Source organism: Stegostoma tigrinum, chromosome 41 (assembly GCF_030684315.1).
Source record: "Stegostoma tigrinum isolate sSteTig4 chromosome 41, sSteTig4.hap1, whole genome shotgun sequence".
In the NCBI taxonomy this organism is placed as follows: Eukaryota; Metazoa; Chordata; class Chondrichthyes; order Orectolobiformes; family Stegostomatidae; genus Stegostoma; species Stegostoma tigrinum.
In genome coordinates, this window is record NC_081394.1 from 1,309,228 (window position 1) to 1,323,246 (window position 14,019).

The following is a 14,019-nucleotide window of genomic DNA, read 5'->3' on the forward strand; positions in this document are numbered from 1 at the left end:
TGGAGTTAGAGAGAACACGGTGCGGAGCTGGAGGAACACAGCAGGCCAGGCAACATCAGAGGAGCAGGAAAGCCGATGTTTCGGGTTGGGACCCTTCTTCAGAAACTGAAATGTTAACTTCCCCACTCTTTTGATGCCGCCTGGCCTGCTAACTTCTTGGGATCTGGGTTCAAGCCCTACACTACAGATAATGGAATTCGAATTCAATAAAACAAAATCTGGAATTAAGAGTCTGATGATGACAGTCGATCAATTGATTTATTTCTTGTACCGAAGTACAGTGAAAAACTTTGTTTATGAGAGGCACAGGCAGATCATAGTAAGCAAAGGATGTACAGATCAAAAAGACTTAGACAGAGGCAGACAGGTTACACTGCACAGGGCATGTGCTGGGAAAGATCAACGTTAGCAAGATCAGCGTTATTTGAGACTAGAGAGGCCATTCATCAGTCTGATGATGGCCGGGAAGAAGCTGTTCCTCAACCTACTCGCAAATATGTTCAGGCTTCTATATCCTCTGCCTGATGGAAGAGGCTGTAAGAGAGCGTTACTGGGGTGTGGTGGGTCATTGATCATGTTTGTAGTGTTTAGGGAAGGAAACTGCCATCCTTACCTGGTCTGGCCTACACGTGACTCCAGGACCACAGCAATGTGGTTGACTCTGAACTGCCCTCTGGGCAATTAGGGACTAATGAATAAATATAGGGAGCATGCATTCCCCTGAGAGGGGGAAGGTAGGTGGAGTCTCGACAGCATCAGGATCCAGGGTGGGACTGAGGTGAGGGAAGGATTTCTTCAAGTGTAATCCCATACAACATCGTGGATCCCAGCTCAGTGACCGAAGAAAGACTGGGATAATGTTTCAGATTTTTTGAGGCATTGTGTAGAAAGGAATGGGGATGAGATGGGGCAATTGAAATAACTAAGCTTGTAATGATCAAATTTACACCCAAAAGCTAATCTTATTGGTATCATGGAATCTGAAATTCGATCACACAAATAAGGGAACTGTGCTAAATTCCCAATGTGTGGCGAATAATGTGACTTCCTTGTAAATTCCATAAAGGGCTGACTTGCTCTGCTTGAAAGGGTTAGAAAGTAATTTTGGGGCGGTGAGTTTCATTTCATATTGTACAAGACCTCCTGAGATTTCAGTGCAATGGGCCAGCAAGTCATCTAGGGAGATCGCTGTGAAGGCATCGCTGATTCAGAGAGAGAGAGAGGCAAGACGCAGGTATCGTTTAAAGACCAGAGGTGTGTAAAGGCACGTGTTGAGCAGGTCTCCAAGGGGGAAGAAGTCTGGAGTTTGCTTAGAAGGAAGCAGCCTGTTGTGGCGGCATCACAGAGAAAAGCCATGCAATGCGACTCGAGCTGAAGGAACCGATGTTAAGGAACAATAGTGAGCTGAGTGATCAGTTCATTTCGAAGACCGTCGCCAGTGATGTTAATTGGAGACAATAGCATTAAATGCACCACAGAAATTTGCAGAAAGGGAGCATCTGTGCCAACCAAACTGGACACGTAGAGATCGGTTTCACTGAGGTTTGATGTGCCCTCGAGGGAGAAAGAGAATGCATCTTTCTTTCTGATGTTTGTGACTTGTTAGTTCTTGCCTAGGGCCGTCTAAGTTGTGTTTCCTTTTTGTATTTAGTACAACGAAATTTGTGTGTTTGTAAACAATATGCCAGCAGCCTCACAGTTCACCCGACCTTTTCCCAGGGGCTGGGCGATCCACATTCTCCCCACTCAATGCCCTCAGGGTCAGGCTGAGAGGATCTCGGTTGGATCCTGGTCGGCCCGCTCTGTCCAAACTATGGGACAGAGCCTCCATCTTCCGAACTGTAACTGCGCTCACTCTAAAATCAGAAAATCCTTGAGGAATTTGGACCAGCAATCCAAATGTGCACCGCCTCATAACCTCCCACCCATCATTTTGGGACAGTTGGAACAGAAATGGCCATCAAATGAAGCTCTTTCTAAGATCCCATTCACTCTGCCCGCATTGGGTCATATCAAAGGGAACCAGGCTGCCCTGGGAGTATAGCAGTGTTAACGGAGAGATCTGTGCTGAATGCTCAGGCTGAGGGCACGGGGTCAGAGGTGAATATTAGGGCTGTGTACTTACGTGCAACCTCTATCCTGTGGCCCTCTGACTCGTTGGTGCCGACAGTGTTCCCCGCTTGGCAGGAATACACACCCTCCTGTTTGTGAGTGATTCCGTACAAGGTCAGGTCTATCTCAGACGATACCAGGTCTTCAGTCTCCTCTCCACGTCTCCGTGTCCACTTGTACCAGGTGGGTGGGGGGTTGCTGTCACTGGTGCAGCTCAGGGTGATGTTGTCATCTTCGTGTATCGTACTGTTCGATGGAGAGATCAACACCTTCATGTTCCGAGGGGCATCTGAGAGAAGGAACAAGACCCTCAGTGAGAGATGGTTGCGTTGCAGACTGGAGGCCTGTGACCAGTGGTGTGCCACAGGGATCGGTGCGACGTTGACTGCTTTTCATCATTCACATACATGATTTGGAAGTGAACATAGGAGGGATGGCTAGTAACTTTGAAGATGTCACCAAAACTGGTGGTGTAGTGGAGAGTGAAGCATTCCATATTTTCCTGACTATGAAAGATTGAGAGGGATATGGGCCAAATGCTGGCAGATGGGGCTAAGATTAATTTAGGATATCTGGGTCAGCACGGACGGGTTGGACCGAAGGGCCTGTTTCCACGCTGTATGACTCTATGACAGTCATTCAGTGAGAGCAGCTGAGCGGGATCCTGCAGAAAATTCAATCACAGATCCTACAGGATGGACAGCCGGAGAAATGCTCAGTTTGAGATTTTGTCTATGAGGGGGGAGAAAGGGAGAGGGAGAAGGGCACAGAGGTTGGGGGATAGAATTCTAGGGAAGAGCGATGATCAGCCATGATTTAAAAGGTGGAAGGGACTTGATGGGCAGAATGGCCTTAGTTCCACTCCTATGTCTTACGGAATTGGGAAAAGGTTAAAGAGCTGGAACTGGAGGGGGTTACAGAGATAGGGAGGAGGTGTAGGGGTTCGAGGAGGTTACAGAGACAGGGAGGAGGTGTAGCGGCTGGAGGGGGTTACAGAGATAGGGAGGGGGTGTAGGGGCTGGAGGGGGTTACAGAGCTAGGGAGGGGGTGTAGGGGCTGGAGGAGGTTACAGAGCTAGGGAGGGGGTGTAGTGGCTGGAGGGGGTGACAGAGATAGGGAGGGGGTGTAGAGGCTGGAGGGGTTACAGAGATAGGGAGGGGTGTAGGGGCTGGAGGGGGGTTACATATTAGGGAGGGGGTGTAGGGGCTGGAGGGGGTTACAGAGATAGGGAGGGGGGGTAGGGGGTGGAAGAGGTGGCACAGATAGGGAGGGGGTGTAGGGGCCGGAGAGGGTAACAGAGATAGGGAGGGGTTGTAGGGGCCGGAGGGGGTTACAGAGATAGGTAGGGGGTGTAGGGGCTGGAGGGCTTACAGAGACAGGGATGGGGGTAGGGGCTGGAGGGGGTTACAGAGACAGGGAGGGGTTGTAGGGGCTGGAGGGCTTACAGAGACAGGGATGGGGGTAGGGGCTGGAGGGGGTTACAGAGATAGGGAGGAGTTGTAGGGGCTGGAGGGGGTTACAGAGATAGGGAGGGGTGTAGGGGCTGGAGGGGTTACAGAGATATGGAGCGGGTGTAGGGGCTGGAGGGGGGGTTACAGAGATAGGGAGGGGTGTAGGGGCCGGAGGGGGTTACAGAGCTAGGGAGGGGGTGTAGGGGCAGGAGGGGGTGACACAGAGAGAGAGGGTGTGTAGGGGCTGGAAGGGGTTTCAGAGATAAGGAAGGGGTGTTGGGGCTGGAGGGGTTACAGAGATAGGGAGTGGGTGTAGGGGCTGGAGGGGGTGACAGAGATAGGGAGGGGGTGTAGGGGCTGGAGGGGGTTACAGAGATAGGGAGTGGGTGTAGGGGCTGGAGGGGGTTACAGAGATAGGGAGGGGGTGTAGGGGCTGGAGGGGGTGACAGAGATAGGCAGGGGGTACAGGGGCTGGAGAGGGTTACAGAGATAGGGAGGGGGTGTAGGGGGATGGAGGGGGTGACAGAGATAGGGAGGGGGTGTAGGGGCTGGAGGGGGTGACAGAGATAGGTGGGGTTCTAGGGGCTGGAGGGGGTTACAGAGATAGGGAGGGGGTGTAGGGGGATGAAGGGAGGTTACAGAGATAGGGAGGGGGTGTAGTGGCTGGAGGGGGTTACAGAGATAGGGAGGGGTTGTAGGGGCTGGAGGGGGTGACAGGGATAGGGAGGGGGTGTAGGGGCTGGAGGTGGTGACAGAGATAGGGACGGGGTGTAGGTGCTGGTGGGGGTTACAGAGATAGGGAGGGGCTGTAGGGGCTGGAGGGGGTGACAGTGATAGGGATGGGGTGTAGGGGCTGGAGGGGGTGACAGAGATAGGGAGGGGGTGACAGAGATAGGTGGGGTTCTAGGGGCTGGAGGGGGTTACAGAGATAGGGAGGGGGTGCAGGGGCTGGAGGGGGTTACAGAGATAGGGATGGGGTGTAGGGGCTGGAGGGGGTGACAGAGATAGGGAGGGGGTGTAGGGGCTGGAGGGGGTGACAGAGATAGGTGGGGTTCTAGGGGCTGGAGGGGGTTACAGAGATAGGGAGGGGGTGTAGGGGGATGAAGGGAGGTTACAGAGATAGGGAGGGGGTGTAGGGGCTGGAGGGGGTGACAGAGATAGGTGGGGTTCTAGGGGCTGGAGGGGGTTACAGAGATAGGGAGGGGGTGTAGGGGCTGGAGGGGGTTACAGAGATAGGGATGGGGTGTAGGGGCTGGAGGGGGTGACAGAGATAGGGAGGGGGTGTAGGGGCTGGAGGGGGTGACAGAGATAGGTGGGGTTCTAGGGGCTGGAGGGGGTTACAGAGATAGGGAGGGGGTGTAGGGGGATGAAGGGAGGTTACAGAGATAGGGAGGGGGTGTAGGGGGATGAAGGGAGGTTACAGAGATAGGGAGGGGTTGTAGGGGCTGGAGGTGGTGACAGAGATAGGGACGGGGTGTAGGTGCTGGTGGGGGTTACAGAGATAGGGAGGGGGTGTAGGGGGTGGAGGAGGTGACAGAAATAAGGAGTGGGTGCAGGGGCTGGAGTAGGTTACACAGAGAGGGAGGGGTTGCAAGGGACAGAGGAGGTGACAGAGACAGGGAGGGGGTGATGGAGGGATTTGGAAATGAAGAGTGGGAAGTTTCTAATCGAGGGGGACTGGGGAACGGCGCAGGAGAGGGAGGGAGAGGAGGGTGAGTGGGGAAAGGGGCTCGCTGCGAGCTCAGAGACGGAGGGGTCAGTGGTGTTTTGGACAGATCTCTCTCAAATAGCGAGTGGTGACGGAGCCCGGGGAGATTGATTTGGGAAAAGGTCAGTCTGTGAATCTCACTCACAGAGCACCTCGATCCTGAAGCTCTTTGAGGTGGAGTTTCCAAACTGGTTTTCCGCTTTGCAGTAATAATCTCCAGAATCGGTTGGGCTGATGGAGTGAATGGTCAGGACTTTCCCTGTCCCCTTGCGAGCTGCTCTGTTCACATTGTCCTTAAACCAGGTGTAGCCAGCTTCTGGATTACTCCTGGAGTTACAGGTCAAGGTCACCCGGTCTCCCTCCTTCACCTCTCCCAGTGGCTCAGTGCGAACAACGGTAACATCTCGTGGGGCATCTACAAGAGGAATTACAGCTCGATTCAGGCCAGAGAGAGAGAGAGATAAAGCTGTGGAATATCATGGAACATTCTCCCAAATCCCCTCATAAATGCTATCCATGGGCATTGACATTATTTCAGACAGAGACAACCAGAAATCTTCAGAATCACACCCCAAAGCAGGGCATTCAGCCCCTCCGATCCAAGTTTGTCCCCTGTTCCCTGTGGGAGTAATCTTCACATTCTCTGCCTGACTTGCTGTCAGAGAGAGTCTCACATTCACCCTCAGCACTGACCCTCCGACAGTGCCCACAACCTCAGCACTGACCTTCCGACAGTGCCCGCTCCCTCAGCACTGACCCTCCGACAGTGCCCACAACCTCAGCACTGACCTTCCGACAGTGCCCGCTCCCTCAGCACTGACCCTCCCACAGTGCCCACAACCTCAGCACTGACCTTCCGACAGTGCCCACTACCTCAGCACTGACCCTCCGATAGTGCCCACTCCCTCAGCACTGACCCTCCGACGGTCCAGTGCGACGCTCCATCAGCACTGACCCTCCGACAGTGCCCACTCCATCAGCACTGACCCTCCGACAGTGCCCACTCCCTCAGCACTGACCCTCCGGCAGTGCCCACAACCTCAGCACTGACCGTCCGACAGTCCGGTGCTCCCTCAGCACTGACCTTCCGACAGTGCCCACTCCCTCAGCACTGACCCTCCGACAGTGCCTGCTCCCTCAGCAGTGGCCCTCCGACAGGGCCCACTCCATCAGCACTGACCCTGCGACAGTTACCTGCTCCCTCAGCACTGACCCTCCGACAGTGCCTGCTCCCTCAGCACTGACCCACTGACAGTGCCCACTCCCTCAGCACTGACCCAGTGACAGTGCCCACTCCCTCAACACTGACCCTCCGACAGCGCGGCGCTCCCTCAGCACTGACCATCTGACAGTGCGGCACTCCCTCAGCACTAACCCTCCCACAGTGCCCACTCCCTCAACACTGACCATCCGACAGCGCAGTGCTCCCTCAGCGCTGACCTTCCGACAGTGCGGTGCTCCCTCAGCACTGACCCTCCGACCGTGCGGTGCTCCCATAGCACTGACCCTCCGACAGTGCGGGCGCTCCCTCGGCACTGACCCTCCCACAGTGCCCACTCCCTCAACATTGACCCTCCAACAGTGCGGCACTCCCTCAGCACTGACCCTCCGACAGTGCCCACAACCTCAGCACTGTCCTTCCGACAGTGCCCACTACCTCAGCACTGACCCTCCGATAGTGCCCACTCCCTCAGCACTGACCCTCCGACAGTCCAGTGTGGCGCTCCATCAGCACTGACCCTCCAACAGTGCCCACTCCCTCAGGACTGACCATCCGATAGTGCCCACTCCCTCAGCACTGACCCTCCGACGGTCCAGTGCGGCGCTCCCTCAGCACTGACCCTCCGACAGGGCCCACTCCCTCAGCACTGACCCTGCGACAGTTACCCGCTCCCTCAGCACTGACCCTGCGACAGTTACCCGCTCCCTCAGCACTGACCCACTGACAGTGCCCACTCCCTCAGCACTGACCCACTGACAGTGCCCACTCCCTCAACACTGACCATCCGACAGCGCAGCGCTCCCTCAGCACTGACCCTCCGACCGTGCGGTGCTCCCATAGCACTGACCCTCCGACAGTGTGGCGCTCCCTCAGCACTGACCCTCTGACAGTGTCCACTCCCTCAGCACTGGCCCTCTGACAGTGCCCGCTCCCTCAGCACTGACCCTCTGACAGTGCCCGCTCCCTCAGCACTGACCCTCTGACAGTGCCCGCTCCCTCAGCTCTGACCCTCTGACAGTGCCCGCTCCCTCAGCACTGACCCTCTGACAGTGCCCGCTCCCTCAGCACTGACCCTCTGACAGTGCCCGCTCCGTCAGCACTGACCCTCCGACAGTGCGGGCGCTCCCTCGGCACTGACCCTCCGACAGTGCCCACTCCCTCAGCACTGACCCTCCGACAGTGCCCACTCCCTCAGCACTGACCCTCCAACAGTGCCCGCTCCCTCAGCACTGACCCTCCGACAGTGCCCACTCCCTCAGCACTGACCCTCCAACAATGCCCGCTCCCTCAGCACTGACCCTCCGACAGTGCCCACTCCCTCAGCACTGACCCTCCGACAGTGCCCGCTCCCTCAGCACTGACCCTCCGACAGTGCCCGCTCCCTCAGCACTGACCCTCCGACAGTGCCCGCTCCCTCAGCACTGACCCTCCGACAGTGCCCACTCCCTCAGCACTGACCCTCCGACAGTGCCCACTCCCTCAGCACTGACTCTGACAGGTTTGGAGCTCTGGTCTCCCCCCTGTCCCTCCCTCTCTCCCGGGGTTTGAGAGTGACAGCCTGACTCACCATGTCCTTCTCCGTTCACTGTCCTGACTTTCCGCACCATTTGAGTTCCTGCCTCCATTTCTCCTGAAAAACAAGTCAGGAATCTCATTGTGCATTCCACGTGGTGATCCCAGAAATCCCAGCCAATGGGGCTCTCTCTCTCTGTGCTGTCAGTGCGTAATGTCTGTTCAGTTGAGAGCTCAGCCATGTGGGAACAGACAGAGGCCATTCACCCTCTTCAGCCTGTCCTACCCTTTAATGGGGTCAAGGCTAATCTGAGGTGTCACTCCATAACCCTGCTCTTTGGTCCTTCCTACCTTTACTGAACAAAATTGGAGGTATTTTGGACCCAAAACGTCTGATCTGGCATCTACTGCTATTTCTGGAAGAGAGTTCGAAACCTCACAGTGTGTCAATGTACTTCCCAACATTTCTCCGGGACGGTCTGTCTCTCATTCCCAGCCTCCACTCCTTCCTTCTTCAATCTCCTAACATCGGAAATTGTTCACTTTGATTGACTTGAAAGGGCTCAGAAAAGATTTACAGGGATGTTGCCAGGGTTGGAGGGTTTGAGCTACAGGGAGAGGCTGGATAGGCTGGGGCTATTTTCCCTGGAGCGTCGGGGGCTGAGGGTGACCTTATGGAGGTTTATAAAACCATGAGGGGCATGGATAGGGTGAATAGACAAGGTCTTTTCCCCCAGGGTGGGGGAGTCCAAAACTAGAGGGGCATAGGTTTAAGGTGAGAGGGGAAAGATTTAAAAGGGACCGGAGGGGTAACTTTTTCACACAGAGGGTGGTGCGTGTATGGAATGAGCTGCCAGAGGAAGTGGTGGGGGCTGGTACAGTTACAGCATTTAAAAGGCATCTGGATGGGGACATGGATAGGAAGGGTTTGGAGGGATATGGGCCAAATGCTGGCAAATGGGGCTAGATTAACTTCGGATATCTGGGTCAGGTACGGACGATTTGGGATGAAGGATCTATGTCCTTGCTGTACAGTTCCACGACCACATGACACTGTTAATATCTCGAAGATTTCAATCAGACTAATCCTTAACCTGGTAAATTCTAGAGAAAACAGGCCTCATTTTTACAATTTCTCCTCCAAACGTAACCCCTTCAAGTCCTGGTATCAGGACTATATTGTGCTCCCTCCAAGGACTGAGTTTCCTTCCTGAGGGCTGCTGCCCTGATCCCCATCTGAGGTCTAACCAGGGGTTTGTTTAACTGTAGCAGACATCTCCATCCAGTCCCAATGACTACTTCCTGATGGCTTTCACCTCCATCATCATCAAGTGCTTTGGGCTCGCGGCGTGGTGCGGGGGGTGGGGGGGGGCGCGGGGGAGGTGTGTAGTCATGGCCTACATCATCCCCAGCCTCCCCAGACTGTTTCGAACCCTTGCAATTCACTTCAAGCTCCACAGGAGATGCCATTTCCAGAGACCTAGCCCCATCCCTGGAACATCTGCATAATAAGGATACTGATTCCCGAGCCCTACACCAATCCCTGGAATACCTGGATGATAAGGATACCATTTCCCGAGCCCGGCACCAATCCCTTAAACATTGGGACAATAGGGAAACCATTTCCTGAGCCCCACACCCATCCCTGGAATATCTGGATAATAAGTATATTGTTTCTGAGCCCCACACCTATTCCTGGAACATCTGGATAATAAGGATACTGATTCCCAAGCCCGACTTCCATCCCTGGAACATCTGGATAACAAGGATACCTACATCGGGCTTCTGCTTATCTGCGTTCAACACCGCTATTCCAAACCTCAACTATCTCCAAACTCTGAGACTCGATCTCCGCTCCCTTCACCTCCTCTGCAACTAGATCCTTGAATTCCTGACCCTCGGACTACGGTTTGTAAAGACAGGGGACAACATGTCCTCCACCACAATCCTCAGGACTGGTGACCCACGTGACTGTAGACTCAGCCTCCAACTGCACATCTGCGGCCAAATTCCATCCAACTCCATTCACCAGTTTGCTGATGACACCACCGTTGTAGGTCCGATCTCCCACAACGATGAGGCGGAAAACGGAGAAGAGGTTAGCACTGATGTGTAAAGATAACAGTCTCTCCCTCAACATCAGCAAAATGGAAGGAGCTGGGCGTTGACCTCAGGAAGTGGAGCAGAGGACTGGGCCCTGTCTGCATCAATACAGATGGTTGAGTGCGTCAAGAGTCGGGGCAATGATCTCTAACAATCTCTCCTGGTCCAAACAAGTCGACGTGACAGACAAGAAAGCACCGCAACACCGCCACTTCCTTCAGGAGGCTAAAGAAATTCAGCACAATGACCCTTACCAATTTTTACAGATGCACCATGGAAAGCATCCTACCTGGATGCTTAGTGGATGCTCAGAGGAGCAGGAAAGCTGACGTTTCAGGTCTGGACTCCTCCTGCTCCTCTGATGTTGCTTGGCCTGCTGTGTTCATCCAACTCCACACCTTGTTATCTCAGATTCTCCAGCATTGGCAGCTCCTACTATCTCTCTATCAGGTTGCATCACAGCTTGGTCTGGAAACTGCTCTATCCATGACCACAAGAAACTATAAAGTGTTGTGAACACAGCCCAGTCCATCACAGAAACCAGCCTCCCATCCAGGGACTCCATCTGTACTTCCCACTGCCTTGGGAAAGCTGCCAACATCATCAGAGATCCCTCCCGCCCTGTTTGTAATCTCTTCCACCCTTTTCCATCAGGCAGAAGATATAAAAGTTTGAACACAGGTACAAACAGATTCAGAAACAGCTTCTTCTTTGCAGTTATCGGGTTTTAAATGGACCTCTTTAAAGTTAAGAGACAACGGGAACTGCAGATGCTGGAGAATCCGAGGTGACAAAGTGTGGGGCTGGATGAACACAGCAGGCCAAGCAGCATCTCAGAAGCACAAAAGCTGACGATTCGGGAAGGGTCTAGGGTCTAGGCCCGAAACGTCAGCTTTTGTGCTCTTTAATGTTAACGTTGATTTCTCCCTCTCAGTACCTTCTCTGTGGCTGTAACTCTATACCCTGTTACTCTGCTCCAATCCCCTGGTGTTATTGTACAGTGTGGCCTGCCTGTAAAGCATGTGAGACCACACTTTTCACTCCTTGTTGGCACCCTTGACAGGAACAACTCAAATCTAATCTAACCCAGATGGACAAGCGCAGTATTCCATTAGCTTTCCTCATCTTTTCATGTTATTTCAAAGCTCTACGCACCTGAACGATAGATATTATTGAAGCTGGAGAGGGTTCAGAAGAGGTTTACCAGGATATGGAGGGATATAAGGAACGTCTGGATTGCCTGGGACTTTTTTCCCTGGAGCGTAGGAGGTTGAGAGGTGACCTGGTAGAGGGTTATAATATAATGAGGGGTATAGACAGAGTTAATGGTGGGTATCTGTTCCCCAGGATGGGGGGATTTCAAGGCTAAGGGGCACATTTTAAAGGTGAGAGGAGAGAGATTTCAAAAAAGGTACGAGGGGCATTTTTTTTTTACACAGAGAGCGGTTCATGTGTGGAATGAGCTTCCTGAGGAAGTGGTGGGTGCAGGGACAGTTACAGCGTTTAAGAGACATTTGGATAAGGACATGGATAGGGAAAGGTTTGCAGGGATATGGGCCCGGAGCAGGCAGGTGGGACTAGTTTAGATTGGGATTATGGTCGGCACAGATTGGTTGGGCCAAAGAGCCTCTCTCCCTGCTGTATGACTGTGTGACCCTTCATCTGCCCGATTTGACATCATGTTATCTAGAAAGTACCCCAATCTATCATTTCTTAGTCCAAAACTGGATAACCACACAAACTGAAGTCCATCTGCCACATTTGCTCACTCACTCAGGATATCAATATCCCTTTGTAATCGTTTCCTTTCAGAGTCACAGAGTTGTACAGCACAGAAACAGACCCTTCAGCCCAACCCATCTGTGCTGACCCAGATATCCTAAATTAATCCAGTCCCCATTTCCCAGCATTTGGCCCATATCCCTCTAACCCCTTCCTATCCATGTCCCCATTCAGGTGCCTTTTAAATGCTGTAACTGTACCAGCCCCCACCACTTCCTCTGGCAGCTCATTCCATACACGCACCACCCTCTGTGTGAAAAAGTTACCCCTCAGGTCCCTTTTAAATCTTTCCCCTCTCACCTTAAACCTATGCCCCTCTAGTTTTGGACTCCCCTACCCTGGGGGAAATACCTTGTCTATTCACCCTATCCACGCCCCTCATGATATTATAAACCTCTATAAGGTCACCCCTCAGCCCCCGACGCTCCAGGGAAAATAGCCGCAGCCTATCCAGCCCCTCCCTGTAGCTCAAACCCTCCGACCCTGGCAACATCCCTGTAAATCTTTTCTGAGCCCTTTCAAGTTTCACAACATCCTTCCTGTAGCAGGGAGACCGGGATTGAACACAGTATTCCAAAAGTGGCCCTAACCAATGTCCTGTACAGCCCCAACATGACCCTCCCAACTCCCTATACTCAACGCACTGACCAATAAAGGCGAGCGTACCGAATGCTGTCTACATTTTTTGCAATGCTGCCCAGCCTAGTGCGGTCAGCAATTGTCTTCAGATCTACTTGGCTCCCAGTGAATTGCATTAATACGGGTTGTCGACGAGCCCGTGTCCGGTCAGCTTTCACTGTCACTGGTCAGACTGTCTCCTCTGACTTTCCCCAGATTCCCCGAGATGGGTGAAGGACTGAGGAAGGAATTGCTAGCCATTTTGCCAAAGAAGAAAGCAAGTTAGCGATGCTCATTCTCAGTTGTGCTTACACAGCTGCATTGTAGGAGCAGTGGGCGTGTCGGGAGAGGGCTGTTTGCAGATGTGGATCTCACTGTCTCCCTCTTGTGGGTTTGGGGAGAGAAATATACTCACCGTTCTCCCTCTCCCCAGAGTCCATCATCCGCACCAGAGACTTCATTCCACCAGCACCTCCCCCCAACCCTACCCACCCTGAAGGGAACATCAAGAATGGGATCACACTGAGAAATGTGCCTGATACCTAAACAACAAGTTACTAATATTCCAAACCATCAAGACTAAACTCCAAGAACGATAACTCCCTGCCTCACATAACTCCCTACCTTCTCAAACAATACTCCATGTAACTCCCTCCATCTCCATTAAAAATCACGTAACTCTCTCCCAAACTCCCTCCCATCTCCATTAATAATCACGTAACTCCCTCCCATATCCATTAATAATCACGTAACTCCCTCCCATCTCCGTTAATAACCATGTAACTCCCTCCATCTCCATTAATAATCACGTAACTCCCTCCCATCTCCATTAATAATCACATAACTCCCTCCCATCTCCATTAATAATCATGTAACTCCCTCCCATCTCACTTAATGCTCCACATAGCTCTCCCTCATCTCTATCAAATCCCCCCCCCCAAGGAACTGTCTCCAATCTCCATGCATAATGATGTAACTCTGACCCAGTTTCATCAATTCCCCCACAGAACCCCCACTCATCTCCTATAATTCCCCAATGTCACATCCAAAACAACTCCATCAATCCCTCAAATGTCTCCCTCCAAGGTCCATCTGTCCCCCCATGTAACTCCTTCCCACCTCCATTGTCCACCACATAACTCACTTCAATTTCCATCAATCTCCCATGTACCCCCCCCCACCACTAACATCTCCATCAACACTCCAAGTAACTCCCTCCCATCTCCATCAATTCCACCACATAACTCCATCCAATCTCCTTCAATCCTCCACAAAAGTCCGACCCATCTCCAATAATGCTCCACATCATTACCTGCCATTTCCTCAGTGCCTTACATGACTCCCTTCCATCATCACTAATGCACCCTGTAATTCACTCCCATCTCCATGTACCTCCCTCGCATCTTCATAAATGCCTGTGCAATAACCCCGCATTTAGTGACAAAATGTAACTCCCTCCTAGCTCCAACAGTCTGCACATAACACCCTCCTTTCTTCGTCCTTCACTAAGT

General features: G+C 53.0%; 1 protein-coding gene across 1 annotated transcript in view; it reads right to left on the bottom strand.

The window, feature by feature from the left end:
- The window catches only part of LOC132206675 (B-cell receptor CD22-like), a 90,189-nt gene that overhangs the window by 27,283 nt on the left and 48,887 nt on the right, over positions 1 to 14,019 (bottom strand). The window contains exons 7-9 of the mRNA XM_059641273.1: positions 8,061 to 8,123; positions 5,417 to 5,686; positions 2,126 to 2,401 (exon numbers count right to left, since the gene is read on the bottom strand). Coding sequence (XP_059497256.1) covers positions 2,126 to 2,401; positions 5,417 to 5,686; positions 8,061 to 8,123 — 609 coding nt within the window. The remainder of the gene's footprint in view (positions 1 to 2,125; positions 2,402 to 5,416; positions 5,687 to 8,060; positions 8,124 to 14,019) is intronic.